This window comes from Crinia signifera, chromosome 3 (genome assembly GCF_055691185.1).
Source record: "Crinia signifera chromosome 3, ASM5569118v1, whole genome shotgun sequence".
Lineage (NCBI taxonomy): Eukaryota > Metazoa > Chordata > Amphibia > Anura > Myobatrachidae > Crinia > Crinia signifera.
This window is the reverse complement of record NC_139219.1, coordinates 30,422,289-30,437,275: the sequence shown is the minus strand read 5'-3', so window position 1 is coordinate 30,437,275 and position 14,987 is coordinate 30,422,289. Positions and strand designations below refer to the sequence as shown.

The 14,987-nt window shown below is 48.3% G+C and overlaps 1 protein-coding gene across 1 annotated transcript in view; it reads right to left on the bottom strand.

The window, feature by feature from the left end:
* The window catches only part of LOC146062854 (calpain-8-like), a 101,586-nt gene extending 87,493 nt beyond the window's left edge, over positions 1 to 14,093 (bottom strand). The window contains exons 1-3 of the mRNA XM_083174860.1: positions 13,817 to 14,093; positions 7,273 to 7,342; positions 5,790 to 5,908 (exon numbers count right to left, since the gene is read on the bottom strand). Coding sequence (XP_083030986.1) covers positions 5,790 to 5,908; positions 7,273 to 7,342; positions 13,817 to 14,053 — 426 coding nt within the window. The 5' untranslated portion in view covers positions 14,054 to 14,093. The remainder of the gene's footprint in view (positions 1 to 5,789; positions 5,909 to 7,272; positions 7,343 to 13,816) is intronic.
* Positions 14,094 to 14,987: the final 894 nt, after the last annotated feature.

Here is a 14,987-nt window from a genome sequence, read left to right as displayed (position 1 = left end):
AGATTGTCTGTGGACTCGTGGCATCTACCTCTGAGGTCAGACCTGTTAAACCAAGGGCCGTTCAATCACCTGGAGTCAGCTCGGCTAAATTTGACGGCTTGGCTGTTGAGACCGCCATCTTGAAGAACAAGGGGTTCTCGGAGGCTGTGGTTAACACCATGGTGAAAGCTAGGAAGTCAGTGTCTTCTGCAAACTATTATAGGGTCTGGAAGACCTATATTAGGTGGTGTGAAAGGCAGAAGTCGCACACATGGCGATTTCGATTGTCTAAATTGCTGGAGTTTTTGCAGGGTGGCTTCTCATCTGGGTTAAGCCTTCAGTCACTCAAGGTACAGATCTCGGCCTTGTCAATTTATTTCCAGAAAAGCATAGCATTGTTACCGGGGGTGCAGACCTTCCTGCAGGGGGTTTCTCGATTGAAACCTCCCTACAAACAACCAGTGGCTCCATGGGATTTATCTCTGGTTCTGGAGTGTCTTCAAAAGGCGCCTTTTGAGCCGTTGAGGTCGGCTGACCTTAAGTTCCTTTCATGGAAGCTTGTATTTTTGTTGGCGGTTGCGTCAGCAAAGAGGGTATCGGAGTTGGGAGCATTGTCTTGCAAGTCTCCCTTGCTTATATTTCATGATGACAAATTGAGGAATTTGGATGTTGTGCGCGCCTTGCGCATTTATGTGGACAGGGTGAAGGGTGTCAGGAAGACTGACACTTTGCTAGTCTTGTATGATGTGCACAAGATTGGTTGGCCTGCTTCTAAGCAGACCATTGCTAGGTGGTTGCGTTCTGTCATTGCCTTTGCATATACTAAAGTTGGTAGGCCTGTACCGGCCAGGATTAATGCGCATACCACCAGGTCGGTCGCCACCTCTTGGGCGGTTCGACACGGGGCCACAGCTGAGCAGGTTTGCAGGGCCGCCACTTGGTCATCTGTTCACACTTTTGCCAAATTCTATAGGTTCCATGAGTTCGCGTCGGAGGACGCATCATTCGGGCGAGCAGTGATGAGAGCTGCAGACCTGAGCGTACCCACCCAAAGGACCGGCTCTAGAACGTCCCAATGTTGAGCTGTGTCACCAGGACCATTGAAAGAGAAAAAGGGATTTTTGTAAGAACTTACCGTTCGAATCCCTTCCTCTGATATGGTCCTGGTGACACAGCGATCCCTCCCTTACGCTCAGTAAGTATGCCAGGTTCATGATGTTTCATGTTATATATGGTTGAAAAGTTATCTTTTGAAATTGTGCATATAATATGTGCAGGCGTTTGTACTGAGTTAATGTATTCCAGTGGCTTTGAAAGATTGAACTGAGGAGTCTGGGATGCATAAGGGAGGAGCCTACCCTCCAAAAGCTTTAGGATAGGTGCCTGGCTCCTGCGGACCCTCCTACATCCCAATGTTGAGCTGTGTCACCAGGACCATATCAGAGAAAGGGATTCGAACGGTAAGTTCTTACAAAAATCCCTTTTTTTCACTCAGATCAACCCAGTAATGAAAGGAAAGGGAGGAATTGGTCTCAATAGGAGTTTATTAAAGGTATGTGCTCTAAAAACAACTTGTATCACAGGTGTTGAAAACAGGAACAGTACCTGAGGGAGTGATGTGTGGCCACCCACCGCTGACCAGGCACTCCAAGGATACAGGTGATCAAAAGCACAAGTCCTCTCCACCAACGCGTTTCGACAGTCTGGCTGTCGTTTTCAAGGTAGGAGAGTAGCTGTGCTCAGTGGAGGTATTTATACCAGTGGCTAATGAGTCTAAGTCTCCTCCTCTAAACAGGGAGGGGATAAGACCAGAAGTAGTCTGTAATCGCTAAAAATCATATTTGGACCGGGAAGTATTGCTTCCAATGGGGTGTCCACTCTAATATAGTGGATCCCCTCTAAGCACTTTAAAAGATGGTCCATATAGACTAACGGAGAACACCAAATCGTGTTTAACTCCGTTTCCGCAAGCGGCAAGTGACACGCATGTGCACCGCATGCGTGGGGCGTGGCTTAACAGGGACAAGTCACTCCCCACCATAAATAGGCTAATAATTAGAGTATGCAGTAGTTACAGTCATGAACTATAAGCATTGTGTGTAGTTTAATGCAGGTTAGACAATACATTATACATCTGCTATACATCTGCTACACCTTACTGTGCAGCGCTCGCCTAAATGACAATAAAGTAAATCAGAAAAAAATAGTGACTAGCATACACCCGAGGACATCACTCTGCGCTGCTACATGAGGTACCTGGTGCCTCACCCCTTCCCGTACTGACCACGCCCATCCGTCACCACAACATGTCAGGTACTGCACCCATGACATTATAGGGGAATTGCGCGGCCCCGTCACTTGTTCTAAGTGGGTGCCGGGAGCCAGGGCCGCCGACAGGGGGCTGCCCTGGGTACAGCTGTCCCAAGCCCCGGCCTCTGGAGGGGCCCGGGCAGCTGCCCGCAGCCCCCCTGCACCCACACACAGCCTCCCCCAGCGCCGGCACCGGCGCCAGGCACGCACAATACACAGTGCAGCCTGCAGAGCGCCGAGCCTAGAACACAGAGGGGCACGGCGCTCTGCAGGCTGCACTGTGCAGTGTGCACTCCAGACCGTGGAGGCTGAAGGAGCCGGAGGACATTGCCGCGGGTGATGGAAAGTAATGGTAATGGGGACGGGGTAGGGGGAGGCAGGGTGCTGGCAGGCAGGGGCAGGCACGTGCGGAGATATGGCACTGTGCTGCTGGGGGCCCGGACTGTAGGTCAGTCCCTGGCCCCAAAATTTCTAGTGGCAGCCCTGACAGGAGCTGGCAGAGCACCACTCAGTGTGGGCAGAGCTAGACATTTGCTGACAGTTCTCACAGCTACCGACCAACCTGGGTGACAGCATGCAATGGGTTAAAACCAAGGGCTCCTTCTATCCACCCCACAGGGCCAGGGGGGAACATAACATTTTTTTTTAAGGCAGGGCACTGGGCAGGGCAAGGCATGCCTCAATGTGGAGGGAGACAGGCTGCTGGCTGAGGCACTTTCACTTACTTAATGTTTTCTGTGCCGCCCGACGCCAAGGACTGTCAATCTCCGCCGCTGCCACGTGCGACCCGGACCCTGCACGCTGCACACGCTAGCCTGCTGCAGCTGCACGAGGAGGAGAACGGAGACGGAGGAAGCCGCCAGGCACTCATGCCCCGCAAATCACCATGGGAGGAGCTGCGTGCAGTCGGGCATGCGCGCAGCCCTCCCGTGGCCATGTTTTTGGTGTGATAAAACAGACAGCGGCGGTGATTTAATTTAAAAGTTGCAGAACGTCCGGGCAGTCTAATGGCTGGCACCCCCGAACCACCCCTTAGATTCACATATGATAACCAATGTGCTAGATATAACCTAAGCGGGGAGGCATTCAGAACTTGAAAAAGATCTAGGAGGGAGTCCAAATAGATAACAGGCTGGGGTGCAGTGCTCAATGTCACATAGCAACAAACAAGGCAAACAGAATACTAGCATGTATAAAAAGGTGCATGGATCTAGAGACGCAAAAGTAATTATACCACTGTACAAAGCATTGGAATATGGGGTACAATTCTGGGCCCCGCACTATAAAAAGGACATCATAGACATCATAGAAGGACATCATAGACATCATAGAACTGGAAAAAACCCAAAGAAGAGCAACAAAGCTTATTAGGGGAATGGAGAATTTAAGCTACGAGGACAGATTGAGCAATTTGGGACTGTTTACACTAGAGAAGAGACGTTTAAGGGGGGACATGCTTAACATGTACAAATATATCAGGGGACAATATATGGAACGGTCAAGTGCCATTTTTACCACAAGGAAGGACTCTAGGACACGTGGGCACGAGTTTAGATTAGAAGAAAAAAGATTTTGTTCCCTTACAACAAAAGTTTTTTTTCCGGTCAAAGCAGCCAAACTATGGAACTCTCTTCCAGGTGAGGTGATGTCGGCAGACACAATAAATACCTTTAAAATAAGGTTGGACAAACACTTACTGGTTAATAACATCCATGGGTACAAATAAGAAGCCTAATCTGTCTTTAAAAATATCAGAGTTCACTACATATAACAAGGGTTAAGCCAGTGGTTCCCAAACTTTTTTGCATCACAGCACCCTAGATTATCAGAATATTTGTCACGGCACCCATATGTGCAAAGTTTGCTACCGTGAATTTCAGAAAACAATGTTAAATTAAAAAAGTTGTGCTTATATTTCATCCTTAGGTCCAGATATGTGGTGAGGGACAGGTTTACTTCTGTTTATCCACATATTTTAAAACTGGAAGCCCCGAGCACTGATTTTGCCCATTATATTTGCCCATAAATAATTTGAATCAGTTCTGGACCACCAAACCAAGGCACCCCCTGCAAGTGCTCTGAGGCACCCCAGGGAGGGTTAAGCTAAAACCAAGGTTGAACTCGATGGACGCAAGTCTTTATTCAGCCTTATCTACTACAGTATGTAACTATCTACGCCATCTTTGCAGAGGAAGCGGCCGGCTACCGCCAGGGGCGCACGCGCACGAGACGCCACCGGTCCCCATCGCCGCCCCAACCCCCACCCCGAACTGGGCAGCATCTCCCTGAAGCTGTGATCCACCATGATACTGGGACGCGTGTGCACCTTCAGCACCTGGTGTTGTCAAGCTTCTGGTTTTCTTCCTGATGTCACACTGAGAACCTAATTTATTCATTATTAATTTATTTACAGTTTCTTATATAGCGCAGCATAGTCCGTTGCTTTTTATAATTGGAAACAACACCGATTAAACAAACTGGTTAGATACAAACTGGTAGGAGGGCCCTGCTCGCAAGCTTACAATCTATAGGATTCATGTCAATTTGCAGGGCTGTGTTTTTTGTTTGCGCATGCGCAGGGTGCGTGCAGCCACGGCAAACAGACTGTTCGCTGGGTGCAAGCACCCATCAGTGCGGGCAGAGGACGGGGGGGGATGTAGGGCGGCCCATTAGCATATGAGAACGCCCAGATGACACGTGTGCAGGGGGCGAGCAGCTGACATCACCGGATGTCAGCTGCCCGCCCATTTCCCTCAGAGTGCGCACACAAAATCTAAGGTTGCTCTGAGCAAGGGAGGCCCACTTACAATAGGATCGCATTGTGCTGGGTGGAATCTACAGCCCAGGATCACATTGCAATATGTGATCCTATCGGATGAAAATATTCCGTCCCTGCAATCTGTTTTCGCCAGGTGCCTGGGGTGTGTGCATGCGCAGTTAGCGCTGTCCCCCAGCTGACCGCTACAATGGGCTACCGCCATCCGAGAATGGCCATGGGACCTGATGCGATGCTGCTCGATGATGATACATCGGGCAGTATCACCACCCCCCCCCCCCCATAGAAACCAATTATAGATGCAGATGCGAGCGGGACAGGAGGGATCTCAGCTGGGATTCTTATATCTATTACAATTTGGGGTAGATTTGTGGAAAAACTATTAGCCAGTTAAGTGGTTAAGCATGTTACAGGGGCCACTTGTGTCCTGCAGGCGGATGCATTGTTAGACTACAGGCCCATACACACTAGAAGATTATCTTTAAAATCTGGCTGGTTGGAATGAAAATCGGAAAAATTTTGGGAGCAAATGACAATTCGCCAAATAGACAAAAATGGTCATTCAGACAAATTGGTTAAATCAATTTATGCCGATGACTGCTTTTGTCCATTTGCCAGCTTTTGGGAGCAAATGGTTGTTTGTAATTCCAGATTTTCATTCCAACCAGCCAGATTGTAAAGATAATCTTATAGTGTATATGGGCCTTTAATGGTATAATCTTACCTTAAAGTGGAAGATCCCAGCATAGTTTTTGCCAAAGCTCTGGTCTTTAGGAACAACCTGAAACAGGCATTCTTCATTCAGGGTGAGTGATGCAATGGAGCACAGGAACCAGCAGTCACCTAGGCATAGAGACAGTACATGGTAAAAAGACAGTGGCGGATCCAGAGGTTGGGATGCAACACTGTCCAAAATTCGAATAGGGGAACCACATCAACTGCCAGTGAGTCCTAGCTGGCAATGATTGACAGTGGTTGGGGTGAGAGTGGGTGTGGCTCCCCTATTTGAATTTTGCTCTGGATCCACCACTGGTAAGAGAGTATCCTCTGTTGAGTCATTGTTCATAAGCACAGCCATCCACCAATCAGAACACTGACAGACATTCATTGTTTGGCTGCAGTTGGGAGGCAGGTAGAGAATGTTGGCCTCTGATTGGTGGATAGCTCCAGCCATCCACCAATCAGCATGCTGACAGCCATTCACTGTCTTGCTGCAGGCTGGAAAGAGAACACTTCCTGGTCTTTTTGTTTGTGTGGGATTCACAATCATGGTGACCAGGGAGCATTCTCCACTGCCTCCCAAGAATCTCAGGAGGCAGATGCCCACAACCCAATCTCCCCAGTTCAATGGCACTGCCTGCTCCTTTTTGTCCCCCATATTTTGGGAACCAGGACCGGGCCAAGAGCCAGCTGCTGGATTATAGAAATACAGGGGACCCCCAGCTTTTATCCACACCTGTATTTCTGCAGCCAGAACCATCTCAATGAGCCTGGGGCTGGTTATAGCTGGGTGGCGGGAACCCACACAGTTTTATTATTATATTATTTCTTTCATTTTCTACTTTTTACAGACAGAAGCATCGCACGGATCTGACCGATCTGACTAATCTGTGCAGGCTTCAGCCAAATACACCTGAAAATTAGGAATATTTTTAGCTAAATTACCAGTTGAATTCAGCCGTACGAATGATTGTGAATGAGCCGACCACCATAGAAATCATAGCCATATACGGTTGTGTTCTATATGGTGTACTCATTTGTAAACCAGAATTTGTCTGAGTGTATCTTAAATAAATACGGCACATCAGCCGAACTCGAATTTACCGGATGAATTTGAAATTGAATGGGTACGAATACATTCATTCGTACCTATTTGATCTTAGCAAAGTTCCCCCAATCACTGAGTGCTTCCTTCTCATGCAGGCACCATACTTGCCTACCATTTTTCTTTCCTCTCTGGGAGAAGCCTGGAGAGGAGACCAGATACTTCGTCTCACCCTGCCCCATGACAGTTAAATGCTGTAATTTGTGGGTCCGCGGATTAAAGGAGGAGCTAAAATGATGGAAAATGAATGACACAATTTGCGTCATTTTAGCTCTGCCCCCTAGCCGCAGACCCACTGGATACCCTCCCGGCCATTCTGGGAGGATAAGAAAGTATGTTTATAACTAACTGGCTGGAGATCCCCTTTAATGAGATGACTTACCTAGAGATCCTTGCCGGACATCCATGCGGGTTGCACCATCTTTAATGAACTGGGGACGGGGATGTATTTTCTACAAGAGAAAACAAACAATAAATATGCATTTCCTGCCCCTCTGCCCACTAATTCCCAGAGACAGTCCCAGGATTTAGAGATATGTCCCCAGAGCTGTCCCTGGTTTACAAAATTCAATATTAGCCAACTGGTCAATGCAAATGCTGATATTCCCTGAACATATATTTTGTGGTACTTGTTTCCTAGCACGGCACCCAGATTTTGAACGTATGCTAACGTACTGAAATCGCATAGCTTGCTGCAATATAGTGACATACTGTACAATGCGATTTCACTCACTTCTGTTCCCGCTCACTGTCTCCCGCTCCCTGGCTCACTGTTAATCCCGTCCCCGGTCACATCCTCACAGAAATCACTCTGAGGTGATTTTGTGAGAGGAGTGGACGTACATTTGTGAGCTAGTGATTTATTCTTGGTGTTTTCCTAATTTCGATTGCTAATTTCGACAGAAATGGCTGCTGCGCTGAATTTGTTTTCATTGCTGCTGACGGAGGCGTAGACAATGGATTTCTTTCAGCGCAATCAAGCCTTAGGCAAGGCTTCAGGCAAGCCTTAGAGCGGCACACTTTTTCCCCCGGGTGCCTCTTACTCTTCCTCACATTGGTGAGGTTCATCTTCTCCTGGGCGCAGGAGATGACCTCAATAGAGTACTGCCAGCAACAGCTGGATATGTCCAAGAAAACAGCAGTACTCTACAATAAAAGGATGCGGGAGGCCTGCCTGATGGATCTAATGGCGCAGCCGCAGCACCATATAGGTGTGCCAGATTAGCCGGATATGAGCACGCCCAGGTGCACCACCGATACAATTTCATCGACCCATCAACGGGGGTCCATACACAGAACACGGAAAGGATGTGGGGCACATGTAAATGGCGCAATAAACGCCATCGGGGCACCGCAAGGCACATGTTACAATCATTTTGAGTTCAAGGAAAAGGGGAACAGGGGAAATTGACCAGTGCACAGGCAGAAATGGTAGAGGGAAGTTCTACTACAGTCTATTGGATCCACAATAGCTATGAAATACAAAGGAGAGAACTATGCTCTCTAAACAATTCAAGGAGTGGAGGTGCACCCTAGAGAGGAAAAGGTGACCTCTCCTGTCCACATGCATCAATTCCGCTCCTAACCCAAGGTATATTTTTATTATTTATTTATTAACAGTTTCTTATATAGCGCAGCATATTCCGTTGCGCTTTACAATAGCAGACAGTGATACAACAAAACAGGGTATTTACAGACAGTCAAAATGTAGGAGGGCCCTGCTCGCAAGCTTACAATCTATAGATATATAGCAGGGCAGTAGCCGCTTGTCCCCTAGGTTACCACAGAGCTCTTCCCACGTGCCATCACTGCTGCCATGACCTCAACCTCTCCCTCCTCCCCTCCTACATCTCCACTCCCCTCCTTCCAACCCCTGTCCTCATTTTACCCCACCACTGCTGCTGAAGTCCACTCTATCCTTCAATCCGCTTCTCCCTCCACCTGCCCGCTTGCTCCTATCCCCTCCAATATTATCCGTCGTCTCAGTCCGTCAGTCTGCTCTCACCTGGCTCACCTCTTTAATCTTTCTCTATCCTCTGGGATCTTCCCTTCCTCCTTCAAACACGCTTTTCTCCCTCCTCCCTTTTGCCTCCAAGCTCCTAGAACGTCTGACCTATAATCGTCTCCTAAGCCACCTTACTGCTAACTCCATTCTAGACCCCCTCCAATTCGGGTTCCGCCCTTTACATTCCACTGAAACTGCCCTGACCAAAGTCACTAACAATCTACTATCGGCTAAATCCAAAGGCCTCTTCTCTATCCTCATCCAGCTTGATCTGTCGGCTGCCTTTGACACTGTTGACCACCCTCTCCTGCTCAACACCCTCCGCTCTTTTGGCATCACTGGCATGGTCTTCTCCTGGTTCACCTCATACCTCTCCGATCGCTCCTTCTCCGTCTCCACTCCGAGCTCCTCCTCTCCTACTACCCCGCAGCCAGTCGGTGTTCCCCAAGGGTCAGTCCATGGCCCTCTCCTCTTCTCCCTCTACACCACCTCTCTGGGCACCCTCATCAGCTCCTATGGTTTTCATTACCACCTTTATGCTGATGATACCCTAATCTATCTCTCCTCCCCCGACTAATCCCCATCACTTCTGTCCAAGGTCTCCGAATGCCTCACGGCCATCTCAGCCTGGATGACCCAACGCTTCGTGAAACTAAACATGGCTAAAACTGAACTTCTAATCTTCCATCCCCCGAACATCCCCTCTTCTCCCACTATCTCCATCAGCATTGGTGAAACCGAGATCACGTCCACCGACCAAACGCGCTGCCTCGGTATCATCATTGACTCCTCCCTCTTTCACCCCCCACATTCGTGCTCTCTCACAGTCTTGCCGCTTTCACCTACGCAACATCTCACGGACCATTCCTCTCCACTGACGCGACCAAAATTCTCATTCACTCTCTTGTCATCTCCCGCCTTGACTACTGCAACATCCTTCTCTCTGGGCTACCTCTCACCCGCCTCGCAGCTCTCCAATCCATTCTTAACGCTGCTGCTAGGCTCATCTTCCTCTCCCGCCGCTCTACCTCCGCCCCCCCCCCCTCTGTCTATCTCTTCACTGGCTCCCCATTCCTTTCCGAGTTCTCTTTAAACTCCTCACCACCACCTACAAGGCTCTCTCCTCCTCCACAGCTCCCTACCTCTCTTCACTGATCTCTATCCACACTCCCTCCCGTCCTCTTCGCTCCATCGCTGACCGCCGACTGATTTCTCACCTAATCACCTCCTCCCACTCCCGTGTCCAAGATTTCTCTCGCGCTGCCCCCCTGCACTGGAACAACCTCCCGCCACCCATCAGGCTATCTGATTCCCTTACCTCCTTTAAGCGCTCCCTCAAAACCCACTTTTTTCGACTAGCCTATCCCTCCTCCTAACCTCTTTTGATCCTAATATCCTGCCTCCGTTCCCCTCCGTTCCTACTTATCCTATTGTATTCCCTTCGTCCACCCACCTATTTTTAGTATGTTAACTCTTATGAGTAGGGTCCTCCTTCCTCACGTACTCACCCTACCTCATTACCTCACCTGTGCTCCTGTCCTGTTCTTCCCTTCCTCTACTTCATCTTCAGTCTCCTTGACAATTTTGACACCTACTTCTGAACTGATGCTGATTTTAGTTCTACCAGCTATACCCCTATTTATACTGTATTTTTCAACACACCCTGTACGTTACCTTGTAATTTGTTTTTTTGTTTGCTATGTACGGCGCTGCGGACACTTTGCGGCGCCTTATAAATAAACGTACTACTACTATATTCTCCCTGATCTCCATTGAAGGAGGGTGATCCCCACAATACTCTAAAAGCCCATCACTTGCTGAGTGGCAGCTGACATTAGACTGGGGAATTTCTGTCAAACTAGGAGAGGAGACCTCCTGAGAATAACCAGCTTCCCCTCTAGTGTTATGGGTATATAAAGTCGGTTTGGGCTCACCCATTTTCGCCTTTGGCAGAATCAGTCTTATAAAAATTACCTCAGACTTTACGTCTTGTCAGGCTCACCCTATCTCTCTCCACTCTGTCTCCCTCCCTCCCTCCCAAACCTTACCCACACACAACTCTTCTTCTCTTCCCTGCGGGAGAGAGAGGCAGGAACGCTGCCGTTACCTCACTCATTTGATTACTCCAAAAATACACTAGTATATAAGTGTAGGACATTGTTGAATATTTATGCAAATTGTACACTTGACGTTATTGAATGGTTACGCAAATTGTACACTTCAATACGGATTTGCATATTCTAGGCGTATGATAAATCGCCACACTGTGATACTTCAGTCAATATCTAATCTGTGATATCTCTGTAAATATCTTCACCTTTTTTCTTATGATCACCACCCAGAGTGGTAATACTAGAATGTGATACCTCCGTTGTGTAAACTATTGGCAAACATTTTCAGTGCAATTTCTTTATGCAACATTATCCTCTCTAGAACCCCAAAGGAGATGAATGAAATAGAATAGAAGGGGAAACAGCAACAAATGCGACACATTGTTTAACCTGACCAACAGCAGGCAACAAAATAATCTGTGCATTTGTAACAAATTACTTTTCTGACTTTCCTACCCCTCCTCTCTCTCCAGATCTGTTGAATTGGGAGACTAAAAACCCTGACTTAGTGTCCATAACCTTAACGGGACATAAGAGGTTAAAAATACATCAAAGCACTGATTTACAAGTGTGATTGCCATTTTTTGTGTTATGTTTGTGTGTCATCTGCCAAGTAAATGTTATGTCTAGTACTTTTTCTTAAATTAAAATTTTAAAAGTTAAATTTTAAATAAATTCGCCAGCCGCTGGGGGGACACTTACCCCTTTAACACTGTGTCACTAGCCCTTTAAAAACAAACAGCTCATACCTGTCATCAGACAATACACCATGACCCGCCATAACAGCGGGATCTAAGCCGAGTCTGTGTAATGACACCCCACCCCAAACTGCAAACATTATTCTAACACTGTGCGGATGATCCATTGATCATCCCAGGTTATTATTAATAATCGAGAGTGCTCCAACAAAAAGAGAGTCTTTTCTTCTCCTGTGTTCATACATGTTACAATCATACCTTGAAGAGTTCATGTGGCGGAAAACTTTGGGTGGGGATGACCCTTTTCAGCGTATCCTCCACGCCCTGGCACTGCTACCGAAGGACAATTAAACTATTTGCTCATGATTACATTTCCTTAATTAATCTTTACTGTTTTAAATGAATTGTTTTTGTTACCTGTTATTTTATGGTTTATGAGTTATTTAAGTAAATTATACTTCTTAGTCAACACATGTCGTCCTTACTGTGTCAGTTGCATGATTTCGCAGGGGTGAATGTGTTTATAAAACACCACTACTATCAACGCCACCCGGAAGCATGGCGAGCACAGCGAGCCCCGCGAGGGGCGTCGGAACGCATCCTCTGACCTTTTCATACACCCCCTATTCTCGTCGGCGTTGATTCTATATAGTGTGGCGAGCATATCGAGCCACCGAGCCCAAAGTGTGGTGAGGGGACGCGGAATATATGTAAAGTAATCCTCGTCACCTCGCGGGTGTTCGCTTTGCGCGCCACGCTTTGGGTTCGGTTGCTCGCTACGCTCGCCACACTGTATAAGATCAGCTCCATGCCGACGTGGATAGTGGGGGTATGAAAAGGTCGTAGGACACGTTCCGCCGCCGCTCGCCACGCATCCTTGCGAGTCCACCAAACCCTGCCCGGCGAACGACCGCCACCCCCCGCCGCCCCCCTCAAAGTACTATAGATTGTAAGCTTGCAGCAGGGTCCTCCTACCTCCAAGTCTGTATGTTGTTACCCAGTTTGTTTTATCACTGTCTACTATTGTAAAGCGCAACGGAATCTGCTGCGCTATATAAGAACCTGTAAATAAATAATAAATAAATAAATAAGTGCGGCTTCGCCCGAACAGCTGCGAATGGATGATTTGCATAAAACATCCAGGACAGTGATGTTTGGGGTGGCAGTATATGTGGCTCCCCTTTTTGAATTTTGGACTATGCTGGAGTCCAACCTCTGTAACTGCCACTGGCACTGAAGTCTAGGAACCGAGCATTTTGTACCTAATGGAATGGGCCAAGTTGGAGGGTATGGGTCTGTGGGTGCTATTGTTACATTGCCACCTCCCGGAACCTGCCTTATCTCTGTGCTTGCCGCCGTGTCTGTAGCCGGGAGTCGGGACCCGCAGATCTACTAGTCTGCGCCCCGGCGCTCCTCCAGGCTCCTTATGACAAATGTCCCTCACAATATTGCCACTCCTTTACAGCAGACAGTTTGCGAGAATGCTAGAGGAGGCAGCGGCCTCCCCTAGCATCTTTAAAAATGGTCTGCTGTTATGTGAGGGATTTTGTGAGGGACATTTGTCATTAGGAGCCAGGAGGAGCGCCAGAACGTAGACTAGTAGATCTGCAGTTCCCAGCCACAGGCACAGAGGGGTAAGGCAGGGGTGTGTGTGTGTGTGTGTGTGTGGGGGGGGGTACTTAACTTTATCGGGGGGGGCATAAAATTTGTTGTTACACCACTGGCGGGCCGGATGTGCCTGTTTTTCATTGCAGTGCCAAGTAAGTCTCTGGTTGAGCCTGGTGTAATTATCATATGATGGTGAGCCTGTCACAAAGGATTTTGGACATATTCGCTCGGGTGTGAATGTATGCACAACCATACACATCCATTCCCATAGGGAAAACATTATCTTGCAAGATGTGTTTTTACCGAAGCAGGGCGGTGGCTTAACTGATCGCTGGTTGCTGAGAATTTGCGGCCGTGCGAACAGGTCTGAATTGGGCACATAGTATAATGCTACATTTCTTTTTAACAACGCAGTTACTTACTAGGAACCTACAATATTCGTATAATTAGTGGCTGAAATGTCATTATTATTATTAGTTTCTGAAGTAATAATCGCAGCCTTACCGGAGGTCTTTTCCACACAAGTCCTTGTACTTTGTCTGATTTCGGACCCAGATCATTGACCCCCAGAGATGACTGGCGTGCAGGAAAAGTTGGGTCTTTAAATAAAGTCTTAGATGCCAAGCACCGTGCCCTCAGCTTTTTATAGTCCTGGTTTAAATATTTGACTGGGTTCTTATTGGTTCCCACACCCAGGGCTGCTTTCTTGTCCTTGGCGAGGGTAGCTGCGATGCTTGCCATAGTGTGGTTGTACTGTGTGCAGGAGCTGATGCAGACACTGGCAGAAATGCCTTCTATATATAGTGATACAGATGTGGGAGAGCGTGTCCTGGGGCAGAAGGGAGGAGGGGACATGTAAGGTGGGGACTGTATGCCAGAGGCTTCAATAGTCTGTCACCAACTGTTTGTGTCATTAATCATTCCTTTATCACCCTACAGCAGCGGTCCCCAAATAATCTGGAATCACGTGCCCTCGAGCATCAGCAATTTTTCATGGCACCGCTAGGAGAAAGATGAAATTGAAAGACAAATAGGTTGCGTGACTTGTGTTGGCAGAGTATTGTGGTGTTCGTATGATGGTGATCGTAATCCACAAAACAGTATCTAAAACCCCTTTCAGACCGCACATATTAACCGTTATAGTGCCGTTTTTTTACCGTTTCAAAACGGTAATATGTGCGGTCTGAAAGGTGCAGAGTGATTTTACAGTTTCCAAAAAAACAGTTTTTTCAGACCTGTTTATTTGATGTCTATAATGGGTCTGAAACGGTATTCCCTCCTCTCCTCTCCTCTCCTCTCCTCCCCCCCCCCCTTCCCCCTGCGCAGGGAAGGGAATGATCGTGCTGGGGGCAGAGGGTCCCTGCAGTGTATATTATATTAGTGGCGGGGTCCCTACAGGGAGTGGGAACTAGTAGTTCTCACAGCTGCCCTGTAGTACACCCAGCGCCTCTGGTCATGCAGGATCCCTGGCAGTGTCAGGGGCGAGAGTGGGGGGGGACGGGCGCTGCTACTGCTGGAGGTGAGCGGGGACGGGCGGCTGAGGCTGGGCTGCGGGCGGCTTTCTGTCCCGTCAGCCTGCAGGTACCGGAGCGGGGCGGGCAGCTTCCCGGGGGTGCCTGTCCTGGAAAGGCTGCTTCCTGGGGGTGCCTGTCCGGGGGGGGGGGGTGGGGTGGGA